General features: G+C 42.5%; 1 protein-coding gene across 2 annotated transcripts in view; it reads right to left on the reverse strand.

Annotated features, from left to right (window-relative positions):
- The window catches only part of SPIRE1 (spire type actin nucleation factor 1), a 165,687-nt gene that overhangs the window by 34,435 nt on the left and 110,133 nt on the right, over window positions 1-21,119 (reverse strand). For both annotated transcript variants that reach the window (XM_025192598.1, XM_025192599.1), the window contains exons 4-7: window positions 12,563-12,646; window positions 10,218-10,382; window positions 2,627-2,713; window positions 1,835-1,964 (exon numbers count right to left, since the gene is read on the reverse strand). In XM_025192598.1, the coding sequence (XP_025048383.1) occupies window positions 1,835-1,964; window positions 2,627-2,713; window positions 10,218-10,382; window positions 12,563-12,646 (466 nt within the window). The remainder of the gene's footprint in view (window positions 1-1,834; window positions 1,965-2,626; window positions 2,714-10,217; window positions 10,383-12,562; window positions 12,647-21,119) is intronic.

Raw genomic sequence — 21,119 nt, forward strand, 5'->3', positions numbered from 1 at the left:
ATGAGAGGCTCGTTTCTTCCATGCTGATTGGGGGGAAAAGCCTTGTCTTATATTTGAGTAAATATTATAGTAATCACTACTAATTACACCCTAATTGCATTCACTTCTAAACAACTATGCACACTTATCCTGTTAAAACAGAATTGCAATTGTAGTTTGTTTCTTTGCCTCTTCAGCAGTCTTCCTCTGCACAAATACAGCTCACAAAACTTTCCTGTGACAGGTAAATATTTTAAGAAAAGAAAATGAAAGAGACAGCATAGGGCATTTACAACCTCTTTAGCTGTCAGACTTTACATTAGTTTAAATAGTCTTGAGTGGTGATTGCTGAAAAATGCAATGTTTCTATTACTTCATAATACCAGGGAAGACAAATTATGGCCCATGAGCTAAATATGGCCCACCAAGGGATTCTGTCCAGCCTCTGGTAGGTCCCTTGGCCCTGCCTGGGGCTAGGCACAGAGGGCAGCCTGGGCTGTAGTGTGTGTGTGGCCTATTCCACTGTCCCAGCCACGCAGCAGGACAGGGGTGGTGTGACAGCCAGACTTGACATCCTGGCAGCCCCCACCATGGTGGCTCACTCTGGCCAACTGCCACTGCCAGTCCACCCCATACCCACCACCATGGGCGCCAGGTGGAGCAGGTGGGGAGTTCTCTATGGAGACTAGCTTGGAGCCCCTGTGGGCAGGGCTCACTTGGCAGGGCAGATAGAACGGGGCTAGGATAGGATCTGTTCCCTGCACGTCCCTATGACGGGTGCCGGTTCCATGGGCAGGGATGTGCAAGGAGTGGATCATGACTCTGCCCCAGGCTTTGGCCCCAGCCCCGGCCCCATGCTATCACCCTCCCACAATCCTGGCTTTGGCTTGCCCGTTCCACTCCCAGACACCGCTCCCTGTCCACCCATGGCCCCATCCCATCTGCCTGGCCGAGCACATCTTGCACGTGGGGGGTCCCAAGCCGTCTCCATGGAGACCCTGCCTGCGTGCTCTGTCCAGCACCACCCCTCCAGGTGCTGGGTCACACAGGCCAGATAGAGTCAGTTGCCTCCCCCCACCCCTTCTGTGCTGGGTCAGCAAGAACTGCTGTCTTCTGCTGGGGAGCCAGTATTTTATTTTTATTAATTTTTTTTGGTGATTTTGTGGGTTTCATGGACAATCTCAGATTTCCTGTAGTTTCAACAAAAGTGTGAATTAAGTAGGTCCCTCATAATAGGCAACTAATCATTATTTATGTACTGTAGAAGCTAAACACTTTGTTATGTAAATCTTAATCAGTCACTGATTCAGAAGTCATACACATGATTATAGAGGCTCCCACTCCATAACTTATAGAATGAAGCACAATTGTACATCCCAACTGATGCAATACTCTTATCTTTAAAGTTCAGCAAAACATAAATAAAAACAAATAATCACTAAAGAATAAAGAGACTAATGAAGTTGACAGCAAAAAATAAAGAGAATAAAATGAGTTAAGATCAGATCTAAGAAGTACATTTTACTGCATATTAGGAAAACAAGCTTCTGTTCACGTCTGAGTCAATTTAACGTAATTTCCTCTACCAAACAATAAATGTAATGGCAATTAAATTAGTCTATTTATGACATCAGAAACCTACAGAGATCAGGCTGAATTATAGTGTCATCTTCTTAAAGCAAGGAAATAATCATTTGAACATATTGGAAAAGCCATACAGTCCTAGGAAAGCTTGGAAGATCCACTGCCTCTACTTTAGCAATCTGCAGAGATTAATAATACTGTTGCCTACATGGGTCACTTTTATATGAGCACTGATGCCCAAAACAGGTGCTAATATGAGCAATATACTCACCTAGCCTGCTACGCCTGACCTCATCTGGTGAGACAGGACGCAGCTTTCTTTCCGCCTTGATTTCCTCCAATATCCTTTCATGGAGGCTGCGTGGTCGAGGTGGCGTTGGTTTCAGTTTTCTTGCAGATGCCTTTGGAATTAAAACAGTGACTATTAAAGCAAAACATTACTCCCTAGAAGTGATTCCATAAGTGTTCTTTTAAGCAGCAGATTATCTTGAAGTGATTTTATGTGCATTCAATTAAAAGACAACCAGAATATTGGAAGGATAATTTTGAAAGCCTCTAAGACAGTGGTTCTCAACCTTTTTAAATTAAAGGCTCCCCTCAGAAAATGCCAGCTCTTAGGCTTTCTTCGAACATTTTTTCTATTGCAAAGAATGCAACAGCCAGAATGTTTTTGATGCTATGGATTTCTATTTGAAATTTCTGGTCTTGTGTACATCATATTTGTACACCAAACAGTGGTAATATTGTGCAGCACACTCAAAAGCATCTCACAGCACCCCTGGGTGCACTCTGGTTGAGAATCACTGCTCTGAGACAACATAGTTCCATGCAGATATGGCACAAACATTAATGTAAAGGTGCCATGGTTTTACAATGATCATCTTACACAGACCTTGTTTTATACATACAAGACAACATTTGTGGTGCAGCACACACAAATATTTTTGCTACAGGATCATTTTAAAACAACAACAACAACAACAAAAATCACAACTATTCCCTGACCACAAGCACATTTTAAAAGCCATGCTTTCATTAGGAAGAAACATATTGGATTACATACAGGGTTTAATGGAGGTCGTGATCGGATAAAATCCAGGATTATTTCATGAGCGCTCTTTTTTAATCGAGGTGGAATATCACCACTGACCTGAAAGAAGGAAAATGAAACATGTATTTTTATGCTCTGCATTCAAATTTGTGCTCTCAGATGAGATCAGATAAACATACTTAACATCCAGAGGGAGCCTTTAGTTTTGACACAAACATATTCTAAAAATGTCATCAGTTCTGAAAAAAGTGATAATTTGTATGCAGGATATAGAAAAGAAATGCTGCATATAAGAGCATTTTCATTTTATAAGCAGATGTAGAATGAATGCAGTCACAGTAATGTTAATTACTAATACTTAGGATTTAGTAGTGAAATCAGGGCTTGCAGGAGAACAGAGGGTTCATTAGGGCATTGACAAACTTCTGCAGTGTTTTGGAGGACAAAATGCAAACAGCTCTTAGCTAACTGTTTGAATCCAAGAGAACAACTTGCGATGCTGATAATTTTGCAAATTATTATGCTGTCTCCAATACCGTGGTTCTTAACCTTGTTAAATTCAAAGCACCCCTCAGAAAATGCCCGCTCCTAGCTTTCACTCATTTCTTGACTACAGAAAAATAACCTGTTTTTCTGGTGCAAGGAACTCAGAAAGACCACAACAGGTCAGAATATTTTTGACACTATGGATTCCTGTTTCAAATCTCTGGGTTTATCTTGTAAACTGTGTGGGTGTTTGCACACCTAAGAGTGATACTTGCGTGGCACCCAGTGACATTCTTAAAGGAATCTCATGGAACCCCAGGGTGTTACAGCACTCTGGTTGATAATCATTGCTCTAATATTCTGTTTTTCAGGAAGGTTATCAAGAAGGTTGTGATGAGGCAACTCGGGCATTACGTAGGGTCCTGAGATTTTCATGAGCCCTTTTCCATGTTGTTTCTGATTTGGGTATGGGCACTCAGACTGTGCTAGTCCCATTGACTAAAGATCTGTTTCTAGAAACAGAAAAAGATCAAGTGTCCCTTCTCATTCTTTTAGATCAGGGTGGGCAAATATTTTGCCTGGAGGGCACCTTAATGACTTTTGGTGAGCTGTCAAGGGCCACAAGGGTAGCCCCACCCCTTGACAGGTGCCCTGCCTGGAACACCATCTGGGGACGAGAAGTCCCACCCCTAACCTTTGCCACCGGAAGTCCCTCCTCCTGCCCCCAAAAGCACTCATTTTGGGAGGAGGGGTTGCCATCTTGGAACCAGAAAAAAAATCATATACTATGAATCAAATATCTACTATAATATATTTTAATTTTATTTTAAAAAATATTTTTGTCCTGATTTACATGCGTTTGCATAGTGTATATAGAGGTGTTTGCATAATAGCTCAAAATAAAGTCTTATTCTCGGATTTTGTGTGTGTGAGGGAGGTATGGGATTTGTGTGGGGCGTGGATGGGTTTTGGGGGGCTTGTAAAGTGGGGGGGGGCTGTGGATGTGTGTGTGGGTTGGTATGTGGTTTGTGGGGGTGTGGTCTGTGGGTGGTATGGGTGTATACGTGGGTGGGTGTGGGGTGTTTGTGGGTTTTATGGGGTATGTGGGTGTGTGTAGGAGATGTGGGGGGGGTGTCAGGTTTGTGGGGGAAGTGTGGGGCCCCCCTACCACATACCCCTTCCCCCCCATGGCACACAGCCTCTACTTCCAGTGGTGGCAGCAGCAGGTGATGGGCCCTCAGGGCACTCATGGCCCACAATAGGCAGAGCCCCCTGGGCGGCACATGGCTCCAGCTGAGTCCTAGGGGCTGCACATGGCACGGAGCTAGCCTGGCTCGCTGCTGCACGCCTCTAAAACAAACTGGACTGGCTCTGTGCCATTGTGTGGGGATCATGGCACTGAGGGCAGGAGCCATGCACCTGTGGGGTGGGCCAGGCCAGCTCTGTGCTTTCACATAGCGCTTCCATCACTCTAGTGGGAAACTGCACATGGTGACACAGAGCCTGCCTGGCCCAATGGCCCATGACTCCTGGTCCACATGTAATTGGTTAAGGCAGGCTCTGTGCCGCCATGTGGGGCTCCTGGCTTTGCAGCCAGGAGCACATGCTGCTGAGCCAGGCCAGGCCAGCTCCATGCCACCACCTGCAGCCCCCCAGAATTCAGCCAGAGCCATGCATCACTGGAAGGCTCTGCCTATCATAGGCTAGGAGAGCTCTGAGGACCCAGTGCCTGCTGTTGCTGCCTTTGGCAGCAGGGGCTATGCACCATAAGGTGGCAAGGGGCCCATACCCCTCTACACAAACCCCACACCCAGCCCCCACAAACCCCACACCCATGCACACCTAACCCACACTCCCGACAGCCACCCACACACACATACGTGTGTGCACACCATCAGGCTAGGCAGATTCCCTGTTACCACATTTGGTTCCTAGCAATGCAGGCAGCAGCTCCACTCACCAGCTATCCAGTCACCTGGCATCACGCTCAGTGACTCCACACGGGGCTCCCAGCTGGACTGCCAGGAGCCCCAAGGACATGGAGGAGCCTGCCTAGTCTGATGACACACCACCTCTGAAAGCCTGAGCCTCCCAGTGGCTGCCAGAGGGGCAGCTACGCCGGTAATAATTGTTTTTTGGAGGGCCCCACAGGCCAAATAGAATGGCTGGATCTAGTCCCTAGGCCATATTTTGCCTGCCTGTTTTAGATCTACCAGCTGCCAATCAACCCTGAAGATGTGCCCCATGTCTGCAAATCTCAGCAAAACGTGATGGTATTACTTTAAAACTGCTCCACTCTAAATTTCTCAATGTTTAAAGTCACCTGACTACACTGATCTACCTATACTTTAAAAAATGCTTTGAAGATTTAAACTGAGCTTGCAGATAAATGATATACTTTGATAATAAATGTAAATAATCAAGACATTAAAATAAACAATTCAATTAAAAGGGAATATGACACTCTATGATATGGAGAGTATTATTTTAAAGCAATTAAGTATATTTTCCACTTAAAAAAAAAATTGACAGTTTTCAGAAAGCATCATGGTTTTCACAGTTGAAAATAAGATAAGAAATCTCCCATCTCCAGGCTACTTTTCAAGAGCTATCAAAGGCAGGAGCAATACAAAATTAACATCAGACAGCTGCATGGTGAGCTGAGGGGGTCTTAATCCAGTCCCAAGTGGTCATATCTTAATATACCAATATAAAATAGAAAACTTTGCATTTCAATAGCACTTTTCATCAAAGGACCTCCAAGTGCCCTACACACTGAACTGAATAACAAGCTACCACTGTCCCATCAATAAAGGTTAAGAGCCCAACTATTTCACATCTGGAAAAACTGAAGCCGAAGATGCATTCAAATAATTCCTCAAGGTCACAAAGGAAACCTGTGTCAAGGTGTCTGTCATAGTTAGCAGCAGTATCAGTAAAAAGCTGAGGAACGGAGGAAGAGCTTGGAGATTTAGGAGGCAGCAGCTGCCAGAGCAGACTGGGAGCCTGGGGGGCTGTATGTTAACATGGTAACTCCTCAGGGGCTGCATGCAGCCCCCAGGCTACTAGTTGGATTGCCCTATACTAATGTTTATTCAGAGTGCCCCAAAGAACTTTTGAATTTATCCCAAATGCTTATTTTGGGGGGAAAAAAGTTTCTAAAATGAAGTCTAAAGAATAATTTTGTACAAACTCTGTATAAACTGTTGCTGTTAAACAGGTAAAATTAGTAATCTACTAGTAATCTACTGAGGTCATAAGATCCACCAGAAATTTAAACAGTCACACAGTAAAAACAAAGTGAAATTAAAAAGTAATTAAAAATGGCTGCCTGCACTTGCATTCAGTCCATCACCACCAAGTTTGATAAATCTGATTTGTGGCTAAACAGGTTAATTGCATACAAGAAAGTTCAGTTTACTGAAATATTACTTAGCTATAGCACTTAGAAATATTACTCAGCTATAGCACTTACTTATAATAAAAGTGGAGAAGTAGCTGCAATTCTATAGAACTCAACTTTAGTAGTTTTGACCTTTACCTTTAAAATAGCTGGAATTCTTATACTATTAAAGATCAATGAAAACCAGAAAACTGCAGTTATTAGTAATTATTACCCCACCTTGCCTTACAATCTGGAGCACCAAAAGCATTTCTAAATAAACTGTAAATTAAACCTTTTGTTCCGTTTTCAAAATTCCTTCTGGAGGCACTCAGGCCAATAATACTTTTATTTTGCTAGGGTGTTATATTATGACCACCCCCCCCCCCCCCAAAAAAAAAAAAAAAGTAATCACTTTATATTATAAATGAAAGAAATTTACTTTATAATGCCTTTTCACATAATTGTAAGATTTAGGTAACATTCTGTTATAATTATTAATATGTACTTTGATAGGTACCCATTAATGCTGACAACTCTTACACCTGCTTTGTTAACAATTCTGCCAAGTATCTGGTTCAACTGACAGGAAGAAAAATAATTTTTCTTCCCCTGGCTGCTTTTCAGTTCAGATTTGAGGTTTTTATCTTTCCTTCTCCTTTTATATAATAGTTATGACAGTCTTCTGATGGGATGATATATATTTAGGTATGATCCATGACAGACTTCTAAAAGATGCTGTACTGATAAGATCTAAGTGAACTTGTGCTGATGTGTGAACCTGGCAGGCTTAGTAAATTTTATTCCACGTTAAATTGTATCTCTATTATTGTACAACTTCCTGAATATCTTTAGGCATACTCAGCAGTAAAACAAAATTCTCAGAGGAAACATGTAGTAATAACCTAGTTATTTTTTCATTATGAAGATACTAGCAAACCATAGTCAGACAGTCAAATAGTACCACAGATTTTATATCTGCAGCAGATTCTAATCCTAATTTATGTTTATGTATGTGTGCCCAAAGATCATTTTAGACAACCTGCCTAGTATTTCACAGATGAAAGCAGCAAGATAGAACTGGAGGTTTGCAGGCAGGCAGGTTTGCAGCCTGGATGCCAGGAGGAACAAACATGCCTTCAAAGCCTGGTATGTAATAAAGAAAAACACTTGAGAAGAAACAGAAATTAGTTTAACAGAAGGTGAAGCTGAAGCTAATTTGGTAGAAGTTGAACTAGAATATTGCCCATGGATACCCATTCAAACAAAACTACAGCACTCAATACATCTATTATGTCCAAAAGTCAAGGTCCACAAGGTTTTATTTTTCAGTGGATGAGATTTTAACACCTAGTACAGGCCTCTGAATCAATAAGTTCAGGAAAGATAGGGATGTTATCTGTCTATTTATGTACTTACTTTGGCCCTACCACTATGTACTCTGAGCAGCAGCATCTGCTGTAGGAAAAACTTAGATATGATAACAAATTCTGTTCCTGACAGGCACGAAGCCTTTCAGTTCACTTGTAATGAACTATTTCTATTCTTAAGGAAACATATTAATTTACTTGAATGTTTGGGTGCTCAGATTTTTTTCCTTCTAGTTTTTTTCCCTAAACATCTTTAGTCTTCTAATCATCCACTGATTATCTGCTCGATGCATAGGATTCCATCCCAAACATCAAAAGGAAAAAAAAATAGATTTGTAGCAGAGTAGAAGCACTTCAGTCATGGAGCACTACCTTGTATTTGTTTTGCCTTAAGATTTGTGCTAGCTTCCTTCAAGTTTGCAAATGTTTTTCCTTGGTACAGTATCCATTTGCTACTCAGGCCCTTTGAGTGTCAGGCACCACAGGTATCCTGCTGCAAGCAGGCACTCAAAGGTGCTCTGCCACACCAACCTTTCTGGCAGGCATGCCCCATACTAGGCCTTTATACTCTCCAAGTATACTCCAATCCTGCCTTGTGTTCCCTTCTGCTTCTTGCCCTCTACTCCCTGCCTGATCTGTTGCTCTGCTTTCTGTTTCCTTCCCCATCTGCCACTGTGCTGCCTGTCCCATCTCTGACCTGCTGCATGCCACATACAGAGGTGGTCTGTATCACTTGTGGCATGTGTGCCACAAGTTGTTCACTCCTGCCTCACACCATACAGTTTCCTAATCTGTGCCTTTACGATGTAGATAGATATTCCACAAGTAAACCACTGACATTTGAAGCCTGCCTTCAAGCCTCAGCTTGTTTTTGGACTTCATAAAAGCACTAGGCTGCACTAACATAATTGTGCCCAAATCAGAATTTATGAAGCTTTTTCATAGGTGAAGATTTCAAGGGAAAATAATAAAATCCCATAAATTATTAATACATGAAACATAAATGGGCCCCTGCTGTTTCAGTAAGTCAAGCATGTGATGTATATGCAAATACTTCAGGTTTTCTTGTTCCTTTAGGAAATGTCCTCCTCCAGCACTTCATGAATTTTCAAAGTATCATGGCCTAACATCTTCAAATTAACACATTTAACTTTCCAAAATTATGTTATGATCTGAGAGTAATGTGTCCCCACCATAAAGAGCCTACAAGAATTTCTGCTCAATAGTGAAGAATGGCAAAACATGTTTGGTGTCACTAGGAAGCCAGTATAAAACCAATTTGTTCAAGGATATAAAATTTAGGTTCCCTGTCTGCTGCAATTTTTCAGTTCTTGTCGCATGAAAATGCAGTGTGTAGCATTTACTTGATTAATTATTTGCTCTAGAATCATTTTCAAAATTTAGGATATAGTTTAAACTAGAATGGAGGCCAATTCTAAAAATTAAGATAAGGCAAGAGGGACCTTTCATGTTTATATTAATACTGCTCTAACTCCAGGCTGTCTAAAAGGTGACCTATGGGCTGCATCTGGCCCCCAAGGGATCAGCCTATGGTCCCCAAGCTCTTGTTCTGGATGCTGCTCCCTCCATTGCTCCTCTTCTGCTACTACAGAAATCTTCAGGCTCTCCTGCACTCCTCCAGCTTTCATAGCTCTCCTGAGGGAGCTCCTGCTTGGAAGGCAGAGGCCAGAGGCGGATCCAAGGGAGTGCACTGGTGCACCTGCAGCCCCGTTGGATTCTCGTTCCACCCAAAATTTAAAACTAACTCCCTGGAAGTGGCAGCAGCATTTCTAGTCAGGCAGTGCTGAGGGAATCAATTACTTCTAAACTATTAAATCCAGGAGTTTTAATGACCCTCACTTTTTTTAATAGTCTTGTTTTTCCACCAATCAAGCTATCCTTTGTTCTGAAATTCTGCTGTCTGTTAGGTGATTCTGGTAATGAAGCTCCCATTTCACAGCCCTGCAGACTGTTTTTGACCAATTCCAATGAAGTTATCTTTGTTTTTTTATTTCAATCTTAAACTGAATAATACAGCCCTAGGCCCCTGGCATATCAGTAAGACTTCTAGTTCATTTTTAAGTGGAGTACGAAAAAGAAAAAAAAAAAGTGTTTTTATGTGATGATGGACCTCACCACCTGCACCCCCTTTTCAAAAGTCTAGATCTGCCCATGGCAGAGACCCAGTGTGCTGCAAAGAGAGTGGTGCAGCACAGGTTACAGTCCAAAAGGGGGAAGGCGGGAAACACAGTGCACTGCAGCAGGGTGCACCCACAGCAGAGGGGGCAAGGGGCCTCACGTGATGTGACATGCAGCTTGGGGAGGCGGGGGGCACATGGCCAGGGTGCCAACTATTGTAACTTACCATAACCTTCCTTAAGGTGTAGCGCTTAGATCTAATATCATCCATCAGCATCTCGTAGGGCGTGAGCTGATATTCTATTGGGAGAGGGTTGTACTGACGCTCTTGAACCTTTTTAAGTTTTACACCATTCCGCAAATCTCGCATCACCTGTACCCAAAAACGAGCCTGGAGACGCACAGGAAACAAATATTGTTATAAATGTCTGCATTCATTACTCCTGAGTACCAAGACAGTTTAACCTAAAAAACACTGACTCCCCACATCTGAATAGCTTTAAACCCATTACATAAAATTGACTGACTTCAACCCCAGCTTGGGCTCAAGGTTGGAGTCAGAGACACTGACTTTGCTCTGCAACCTGTTCCTACCCTCAATTGCAGCTTCAGCCTGGCAGTGGCAGTGACAGCAGCCCCAGGCTGAGCTCAGATTACCTGCCCTACAATCGCCTGCCTGCCAATACTGCTTGCTTCCCTGCTGCTGTTTTCCCAGATGCAGCTGAGGCAAGTAGGTGTGTTGGAGTGGGGGGGCAAATTATGAATATATATTTTTAATTTGCACGTACAGAATCTAGTTTTGGGGGGCTGTCTTAAATTCAAGGTCATACTGGATTCAGGTTAAATTAGAAGAGAAAACAAAAGCTGTGAGTTATTTTGGTTCCTCATTACAGGGGGGTAGGTTGTAGCCATGTTGGTCTAAGGACATAAGCAGACAAGGTTCTTTGGGTAAATCTGATATCTTTTATTAGACCAATTCAAATAGTTGGAAATTTTTTTCTTAGCAAGCTTTTGTGTTTAACCCTGACAAAGGGTTTTTAAATACATAAGCTTGCTAACAATTTTTTTCCAACTATTTGAGTTGGTCTAATAAAGATATTAGGTTTACCCAAAGAACCTTGTCTGCCTTTGGTTCCTCATGGATTTTACAAAATCACATTCGAACTCGGCATGACTTGCACTGTCAGCTCAAGAGATGTTCAAAACTGGAATAGCAGGGATATGACATATGATGAGGAAGGTATAATGACAGAGCTACATAAGGAATCTGCACAGCATGTTATCGTTTTGCTGTGTCTTCCCCATGGAGTTCACATAACTGGCTTTAATACCAAAACACTATGGGTGCTTACAAATGTGGAAAAAAAACAAAACGGCACTTTTCTTTCAGCTCAGTGCATCCCTGTGCCAAGCACAACACATGCCCAGAAGAGGTATTGCATCAGTTTGACCCGGCTAGCCCAGCATTTGTATAACTCACACGCTTTAGCGGGGCTTTCTGGTGCTTTTATCTAATAGCTTATTTAATAAGCTATTAGATAAAAATGCCAAAAAGCCCCACTGAAGCACAAGCGATACAAATCCTGGGTGAGCTGGGTCAAACAGATGTGATGCCTCTTCTGGTAAAGCGCTGGTTTCCACCCTCCACCCCGCAACCCATCCCCAACCCCCCGCATCCGTCAGCACCCTATGTAGTTTGTATTTTAGCACGTGCAATGTTTGTATTTTAGCACATGCAGTGTAATGTAATAAAAGTTTTACGTGTCCATGAGGATCAGTATCTTAGATAGCAAAGCTTAAAGGGAACCTTGACTTCATACATAAGCATCTGTAAAGTTTGAGCATACTGGTAGTGCTAGGCAGATACAACAAACAATGAACTAATTAAGAAACAACTAATCGTTGTTATTCCTTGGCCCAGAATTATTATTCAGAAATTTTTAGCAAATTTTCAGCAGGTAGAAGTATTGGGTGACTTCTTCAACCACTAAGAAACTTCTCCCATTCAATTGTTCCTTGGGTCATCCATGCCCTTTAACAGCTTCCACAAATTCTTCTTATCCATTTAGCAGGGAGCAGGGTGGGGTGAGGTGCAGGGTAGAACTCAGTCTATCTTCTCTGCTGCTATGACATATTGTCAATACAGCCTTTGTTTACATTTTGAACTTTTTAACTGCAAGTTCCTTCACGAAAACTTAGCTGAGACCTACTGAATTTCAACCAGAAAAGAAAAAAACATTTATGTGCAAATTATTTTCCCTGCTACTAATGTGAGTATGAAATATCAGTTGTTTCCCACCATTTCTGTAATTTATAACAGAATTATATCCCAGATCAACCTCATTGGCTATCTTTGGACCCATAGATCAGAATCATCCTAGACTGTGAGAGACTACCAAAGAAGAATATATAACAAATTCTTATAACAGCACCAAAACATTGCATATACTGACTTTTACATAATGCAACTGATGCTAAATAAGCAATTTAAAAACATCATTACTTTTTTAACATGGAAATATAAAACACTAAAAATTCTGAAAATTTATGATTACTCAGCTACAGACTTACCCAATCAGCATTTTTCAACTCATCAAGGTCTGTGCTGGATTCATCACTCCCTTCTTTGTCCATCTCCTGAATCTTCTTCAGATTCTGTCAATTAAAATAAATTTGTGAACAAGTTGTATAACAATGATGTACTGAAGCAAAGTAGATAAGATTTTCACAGGCTCCTGTTTGTTACAGCGAGATTTGTTTAGTGTCTGCTCATCTTTTCATATTTTTATGGTGAATAATTCAGAGAAATGCTTTCAGAGTGTTTACAGCCACTAGCAACACCAAATATTTTCTTTCCAATGAAAATTTCCTTTTATTGAAGGCGACTACAACATATAATTCCCTGCATAAGCCAATCAAGCCCCAGTGTAAAAATAATTAAGTTTCTTCTTGATCCTGCTGTTTGGGAGTGGGGAAGGCTCTTTCAGAACTCTGCTTTCATTGTTGTTAGAAACTGGTTTCAAATTTCCAGTCTAAAGTTATTCAAAGCCAAGTTATACCATCTATTCTTGTGCCACTGTTATCTTTAACTTAAGTACCTTTACGCCCTCTCTGGTATTTAACCACCCAATGGATTTGTTGACAGTCATCATATGCATTCTCAGCTTGTTTGGCCTAAACAAACTGTAGGTCGTAAGACAGGCAATAAGCATTAAAATCTGTAAGTCTAAATTTCTGTGAAAGCAGCAGAGTGCATCAGAACATTTGGACTTCTCATCAAGAATGCTGCAATTAAATAAGTTCATTAACCAGCAAATTGTAAGGTGTATGGCACCAAATGTGACTGATCATGTATGAGCAATGACATGAGTTTAATATAAATGCTTCTAATGTATAAAAAGAGTAGGGCTGTGCGAAACGGCTGTGTTTCGATTCGGTTTTGGATTCGGCCATTTTGGAGGACAGTGATTCGTTTCGGTGTTTTGGATCACTGTCCTGGTTCGTTTCGGCCAAGCCTGTTTCAAACAGGCTGCAAGCTTAGCACAGCCCTACTGCCCAGCTGGGCGGGGCTTGGGTCCGGGGGCTGCAGGGCCCCAGCAGGGAGCAGGATGGGGCTGTGGGTGGCTCATCTGGGGGAGGGCTGCTGCCCTCCATGCAGGCAAGGAGACCCCCATGCGGATCTCTGATCCCTGTCATGCTGGGTCGCAGGACAGGGAAGCAGCGCAGAGCAGTGAGCAAGCCTGCTGATCCCTGACATGTGACTGAACTCTGCAGGAAGCAAAGATCCATGCTGGGGTCTCCTGGCTGCCATTGCCCACCCCGCACTGCCCCAGCGACATGGGGCTGTGCGGGGTGGGCAGCAGCGGCGGCAAGGAGACCCCAGAGTAGATCTCTGCTCCCTGCAGAGCCAGGTCGCGCAGCAGGGACCAGCACTGCCTTGCTGCGCAACCTGGCTCCACAGGGAGCAGAGATCCGTGCCAGGGTCTCCACGCTGCTGGCCCCACGACGTGCAGCCCTGTGTCCAGGGCAGCATGGGGCAGGCAGCAGCAGCAGGGAGATCCCTGGCATGGATCTCTGCTCCCCACGGAGCCAAGTTGCACAGCAGGGTAGCAGCATACAGCTGTTTCCCTGCAAGTCCAGCTCTGAAACACCGACATTTTCCGAAACATTTCGGATGCCTCATTTCGTCGTCTTTCATTTCAATATGAGTTTGGTGTTTCGGGTGCCGAAATGGCCCAAAACACCGCTGAAATGAAACGGCTGCCGAAATTTTGTGTAGCCCTAAAAAACAGTAAAACAGAAATTCACTTTAGATTTATGTTTAATCCTGCACTCTATCTGATGTAGGCTAGTCCTATCACCTAGTTGATAGTATGAATAAAGGCTATGCTAAGTTTATTCACTGAATAGCTGCCATATGCTTATTCGAACCATGCTGCAGTAGGACCAAACAGGTCCTTGCAAGCAACACCACAAATAAACCAAGCTCTCATCTCACAAGATAAGCTCTGAATTTCTCTTCTCATTCTTTTGCAGCTCTTTTCCTAGATGAATCCCCATGCTTTGTATAATGGTATTAATACTTCCTCATCTTTACTGACAATGCCTTCACTGATATACATCCTAGGATTTAATTTGCCTTTTCAGCTAAGTACAGTCAAAAAGCTCAAGGCTGAATCAATTCAGTCTTCAAAGGTTAGTCTAAGCTGTAAAGACTGAATTGATATGCAAGTAAACAGACATTCACTTTTGATTCTAGAAATGCAGCCACATGCCTGCAGTGGCCCATGCCAGAAGATATGGGGCACTAGAGCATGCCTCCCTGTTTGGCTGGAGTAGACAGCTTGGGCTGAGGCTAGCCTACCCACCCTGCAAGGCTGGGTTTTTGAGGGAGGTGGAAAACATCCTGGGATGCTGGGGGACTGTGAATTAACTTGAATCTGGAGGGGATCTGGGACAGAAATTCAATAAACTGATTTAACCTAAATCAGTTAAGGTGGATACTATATCCAATCAGGTTCATCTTAAACTGGTTTCGGCCATTTGGAAACCAGTTAATGTGATGATCACCCTCCTTTACTGCAGTGAAACCTGGACTGTCTACTGACGCCACAGGATCAAATGGGAGGACAGCCAGACCAGTGCGAGCATCCTCCATGAAGCTGCGTCCACCAGCATTGAAGCCTTGCTCTTGAGAAATCAACTCCAATGGATGGGCCACTGCGTCTGGATGTCCGAGAACTGCCTCCCTCACCAGATCCTCTTTTCCCAGCTCTCCGCTGGCCAACGCTCAAAGGGCGGTCAAAGGAAATGGTACAAAGACACACTCAAGGTCGCCCTCAAGCACAGAGGCATCGACATCAATGGCACGGAGGAGCAAGCTGCTGACTGTTCAGCGGGGCGCCACCTGGTCCACTAAGGTGCGTACCACTTTGAGGCCCAAAGACTCGATACTGTGGTGGAACAGCAGTGGCAGAGGAAGGAAAAGGAAAGCAACCCAGGGCTGCGAATCCCACTCCCCTGTGCAACGTGTCCCCATTGCCAAAGAATGTGCGTATCCAGAATTATGGCTCCTTGTCACCTGAGAACCTATCAAGCCTGACTGAAATCATCCTCAACTCTGAGGGACTGCCAACAACTTCTCAGTCTAATGAATTCCCAGATTGTAGCAGAAGTTTTGTTACTTAATCCTTAAGTACACAACTTTTTCCTTTGTACTACTGAATTTCATCTGATTCCCATTATACCAGTTCAAGGTCGTTCAGTTCTTTTGTACAACACAATCCTCCTCTGTACTGACTCTCTCTCCTAACTTGGTGTCATCAGCAAATATCATTAACACACTCCTACTTTTGATGCCAACGTCATTAATTAAAATATTCAATAAAAACAAACCCAAAATAGCTCTTCAATCAATTCCACCAGTAACCTCCCACCAGCTTGATACTTCCCCTTTCAGCAATACTCATCACCATCCCCACTTGCGCCAGTTCCTTTTCCACCTTAACATTTTTTCTAGTGCTCCTCATATTCCTCAAACATGCTAATAGTTTCTTATGTGGCATGGTATCAAATGCTTTGCTGATGTTCAGTCTAAGGGAAGCTATCCAGTTAGTCTGGCATAATCAGCCTTTGGTAAAACCGTACTGCATCAGTATAAAAGTAGCTTTTATAATACATAGTTACCATCTTTTAATTGAAATAAAATAAACACAGATAATGACAAGAAATCAATCAACTACAAACAGATCTTTTAAAGATAGTAAAGGTTATAAGATTTGATAATGCTTGTTTGCAAAGTTCATGTGTTTTAATTGTAACAAAATATCAAGCTTAAAAGACATTTTAAAACATTTTAAAAAGTGTTTTTCTCAGCACAGATTAAAGATACTCAATAGCAGTTTAAATTTACAGACTTTGATTAAAATTGGACCTGCGATTGAATGCTACAGTACCTTGAAGAGTAGGTTTTTCAGGTTTGTTTCACATTTAAAAAATAAATATATTCTATACATTTTTAAATAAGTGGACTGAGCATTAGTAGCCATCATCTCATGCACACATCACATACAAAATATCACATTCAAATAAAATATCCTTTCTTACTTTTACACAGAGTGCTTTTGAAAGCACATTGGGACACAAACAAGGAATCCCACTGGACATTACTGCAGACACTTTAAGAACAGAACTGCACTTTAGAAGGGTTTAATTTACATTTTCCCAACTGATTACTTACTCCTGCACACTTCAAAAACATGACTAGCTAAAATTTTTGCTAACTAAACCTCTGGAGTTTACATTAGGAGATTAAATCAATCTGTTACAAATCTGGAAAAGTTTTAATTCATGAAGCACAAGAAATATTCACCTTCCCTTTAAAGTAGTGGTTTTCAACCTTTTTAGTTTGTGAACCCCTAAAAATGTTGAATGGAGATGCAGACCCCTTTAGAAATTTCAAATGAAGATGTGGACCCTTTTGAATTGTAAGCTTGGGTATTCACATACTTTTGATATCAATCAATAGACATTTTTCACAGACCCCTTAGATCTAATCTGCAGACTGAAAACCACTGCTTTAGAGCTATGCAATTAAACCAGCATATCACACTTTAGTGCTTCCTTTAATGCAGGGATGTCAAAGATACTGCCCCTGGAGCCCCATTATCCAGCCTGTGGTGCTGCCCAGGGGTCTCAAGTAGACCCACAAGTGGCATGTGGGGTGCTCTGGATGGATCTGCATATGGCAGCTGCTCCAGGATCATGCTGCACACAGTGCCCACTCCAGTGTCCATCTGCTCCATGATGGATGCAGAGTGTGTCCTAAAGTAGCCAGAGTAGGTGCCAAATACAGCATGGCCCCAGAGTTGCTGGAATGGAGACTGTGTGCAGCATGATCCCAGAGTAGCCAGAGTAGATGCCATGCAGTGTGTGGTCCCAGAGTGGCCAGTTCAGGACCATACCGCATATGGCACCCACCTGGGGCCACACCACATGTGGTGCCTGCTCCAATCAGTTTGCTCACTTGGTCTTTCAGCTGGTGAATGTCTGTTTTTTTTTAATCCAATGGTTACATTCGGCTGCTTCTCTTCCTTCATTTCCTTAGCGGTATGAACTCTTATCATTTCATGAATCCAAGGTGCCTTTTACCTTCTGATTCTCAACCAATTCCACTATATTAGTAAGCAACAAATGGAGAAAGCTTCTCTCCCATTTGTTTTTTTTTTATCCATTTGGACCAAAGTATCCCCAAAACAATGAAAAATTTGTTGGGCTGTCTCTGCACTGCTGTGTGTCACCCTCCCAGCAGACTTGTACAGCAACACTCTTTACACCATGTGTGGCCCATAAATAATGGTCATCAGTTAGAAATCCCAGGCATCTTTCAAGCCGCATAAGGCAATATAAAAGTCCTGAAAATCTGGGCTGAATTTTTAAGCAATGGATGGTTTAGGTAGATTTTACATTTAGGAGACATCTGAATGCTTTTATTTACTCAGACACTCTGTGATTACACTCATTGGTTCAAATTCAATTTGCCTCAGTCATGCAGGTTTCCTACTCCACTGAACTGCTTCCAGAGGTACTTATTTCCTTTTACTTACAAGATGCTCTTATGAGAAATGAAATTTGCTTTTAAAGTTGAAGTGAACAGTTAGAACAGCAGGGCATCATTCCACTGCCTCCCTGTTTAGCTTCTGATTTATGATATTTCAGATATTATTAATTATGTTAGCTACAATTTATGAGCTTAGTGCATAAGTTTATCTTATTCATAAGCTGTTTTGAGGGACAAGAGCATGGAAGTTAGTCTTAAACTACTGCAGATCTTAAACAGCCAAACAGCCATTTAATGCTAAAATAAATTCTTTTAAATTCTACTGTATATGAAAATATTCTTACAAAATGAAATCTTCAAGTAAATACTGAAGAATAAAAGTAGTATACATTCAGTGCCAGGGTAAAGGACTGTGTTTTTGTTTACCAAATATCTCATTCTTATACTCTCCCCACTCCCACATGCCAAAGTAGTTCCTCTGATCTATTGTATTTCTATGGTAACTGAAGCGATGTCCTTATTTCACCGTTTTCCACAATGTCTCTATTATGCTGGCCATGTCTCCCTGAAACATCCCTTACACTGGTCCTCAAGAGAAAAAGTTAATCAGATTCTTTGAACTCACTGGCTGTGTCCAGATGAGTGTGACTGTGTAGTAGTATGTGGTGCCGCAGACCTGTCTGCAGCACCACATACCGCACATTCACATATTTCCCATGCTGCTATCTTGCAGCACAGGGGTTTTTTTGACCTTGGGAGATCCTGGGGTCAAAAAAACCCACATGGAAAAAAACCAGGGTGGCACACATGGCTGCAGTGCACATGCCTGCAGCGCACAATCAGCTCCATGCAGAGGCACACTCCAGCTGTCAGCCAGGCTCCAAGCTGCAGGAGTGCCATGGCTAAAGCTTCCCTGGCCTCCACAACCTCGAGTAAGGCTGCTGGGGCCAGAGGGTGCATGGCACAGGGGTTCCCCAGGGACAAACAGCAGCAGCACAAGGCTTTTTGTCCCTGGGGACTCGAATGTCCGTGCTTGTCTGGATGCAGCCACTGAGTTCATTTTACCCTCTCTCTAAAAACAATGTAAAGCTGGATTATTGGACAGGAGACCTGTGATGAATATTCCTGGGATGGGAACCCTAGTCGCAGGCAGGCCTGAGAACAAAGTATGAGCAGAGATCCATCCCCTTACTGTTATCATCTGTGTTAAACCATACTCTAGAACTCCACGTAGCAGGTGCATTCAAGATTTAAGTCCTTTGAGAAGTTATTTTCAAAACTATTTTTTAACTGATGTATAAATCAGAGATCTAAATTAGAACATTAAATCATTAACAAGAGAAACAAAACAACAGGCTCATTAAACATCAATTTTTATACCTATGTTTAAATTTTGTTCAAGTTTTACAGTAAGTAAACATGATAGTCTAATCTATTCCCTAGTGAACACCCGTCTGCATCCCAAGTTCCCCTTTAAAAAGCAGTAATTTTTTTTCCCAAGGAGAAAAAGAAGTCTCATTTACTCTTATTTCTGCCACCAAATCCAGTGTTTAAATCTGAGTGTTTCTCCTTTTCTACAACAGTTGCAAAGTGCTGACTCATTTTAGAACCAGTCTTTGAGAACTGTAAATGCCTTGTATTCTCCTAAACTAGAGGGTCTCAATATTTTTAGACACAAGGCATCCCTCAGAAAATGCCAGCTCTATCTACAGTTTCACTTGTTTTTTCACTACACAAAACTAACAGAGCAATTATTTTGCTTCAAAGAACTCGGAAAGACCATAGCAGACCAAAATGTTTTTAACACTAGGAATTCATATTTGAACTCTAGGTTCATCTTGTGAACCATGTTTGCACACTTAGCATGCTAATGTTGCATAGCACCCGATGGCACCTTGGTTGAGAATCACTGTCCTAAGCTATGAACGTTTGGGGATGGCCAGCAATATTATAAAATTGTCATAGGTCTTCTTTCTTCCTGCTCTTCCTAACCAAGTAAAAGGTAACTTTAATGAAGGGACTGAAAACAGTCACACATTACTACTCTCTTCAACAATGGAAGGCACACATGCATTTTTCAAGTTAACAAGTCCAGCTGCTTAACCTTTATTTTGAATGCTGAATGAGACCTGCAGCAATCATCTGTCAGCAACCATAAAGTTTTCCATTCCTTAACATATGGTTTGCTGGACTGGCTTATGTTCAAAGGATGCAAGTCTGACATAAATGCTGAATATTCCAGGTCACTAAGAGAGTCCAACCTGGTTAACTTTATAGCTATAAAATCAGAAGGCGCAAAAGCTATGTGTGCGGGCCGGGAGCAGTCCGAGGTCCTTTTTTTTTCGCGCGGTGGGCTGTGGCCAGCAGCCCGGACATGCTGGGTCGGGGAAGGCAGGCGGCACGCTAGAATTAGGCATGGACGCTTAATGGTTGTTTAAGATTGTTTACTTACACCGTAGATGGTCGCGGTGCAGGCTGGAAAACTTCCAGGAATACTTCGCTTAAGTCCCAGTTTAAGGACTCGGACAGAGCTCTGGATTCACTCACAATTCACTCACACAAAGTTTGCTAGGCTCCGTGGAACTTTGCACGCAGGGAAGGGTATGTCGAGGGATCGTTCGGCGACGGGGAGAGGCGAGAGGCTGATCAGACCCCTGTTGCCTTCTTGATATTCACGCTGGGTCCAATAGGCTCCGCAGCACTTAGAGATCTTCACAAGATGTGACGTCTCCTCCTCCTGATGTTCGTGGAGTCCTCCAACTTGGGCAGAAACCACTCAAGCCTCTTATACGGCTAGCAAGCCAATCGCTAGCCGCCACGTAGGAATAATTTAGAACTGACCAATAGCGGGGCACGAATTTAAATACAAATGGTGGGAACTCCTTGCACCGTGCATTTTCTCTCTGCAGTTAAGAAATGCACCCTGCAAAGAAAGCTACAAATGGCGGGAAAATAATTTAGCAGTGCCAAAGCACACACAAACAAAAAATCACACCCTTGGGTTGTGACACTATGAATAAGTGAAAGACCACCATCAACAAAGATGTCCCACTTGAGGAGTCTTTCCCT

This window comes from Alligator sinensis, unplaced genomic scaffold (genome assembly GCF_000455745.1).
Source record: "Alligator sinensis unplaced genomic scaffold, ASM45574v1 scaffold1143_1, whole genome shotgun sequence".
Classification (NCBI taxonomy): Eukaryota; Metazoa; Chordata; order Crocodylia; family Alligatoridae; genus Alligator; species Alligator sinensis.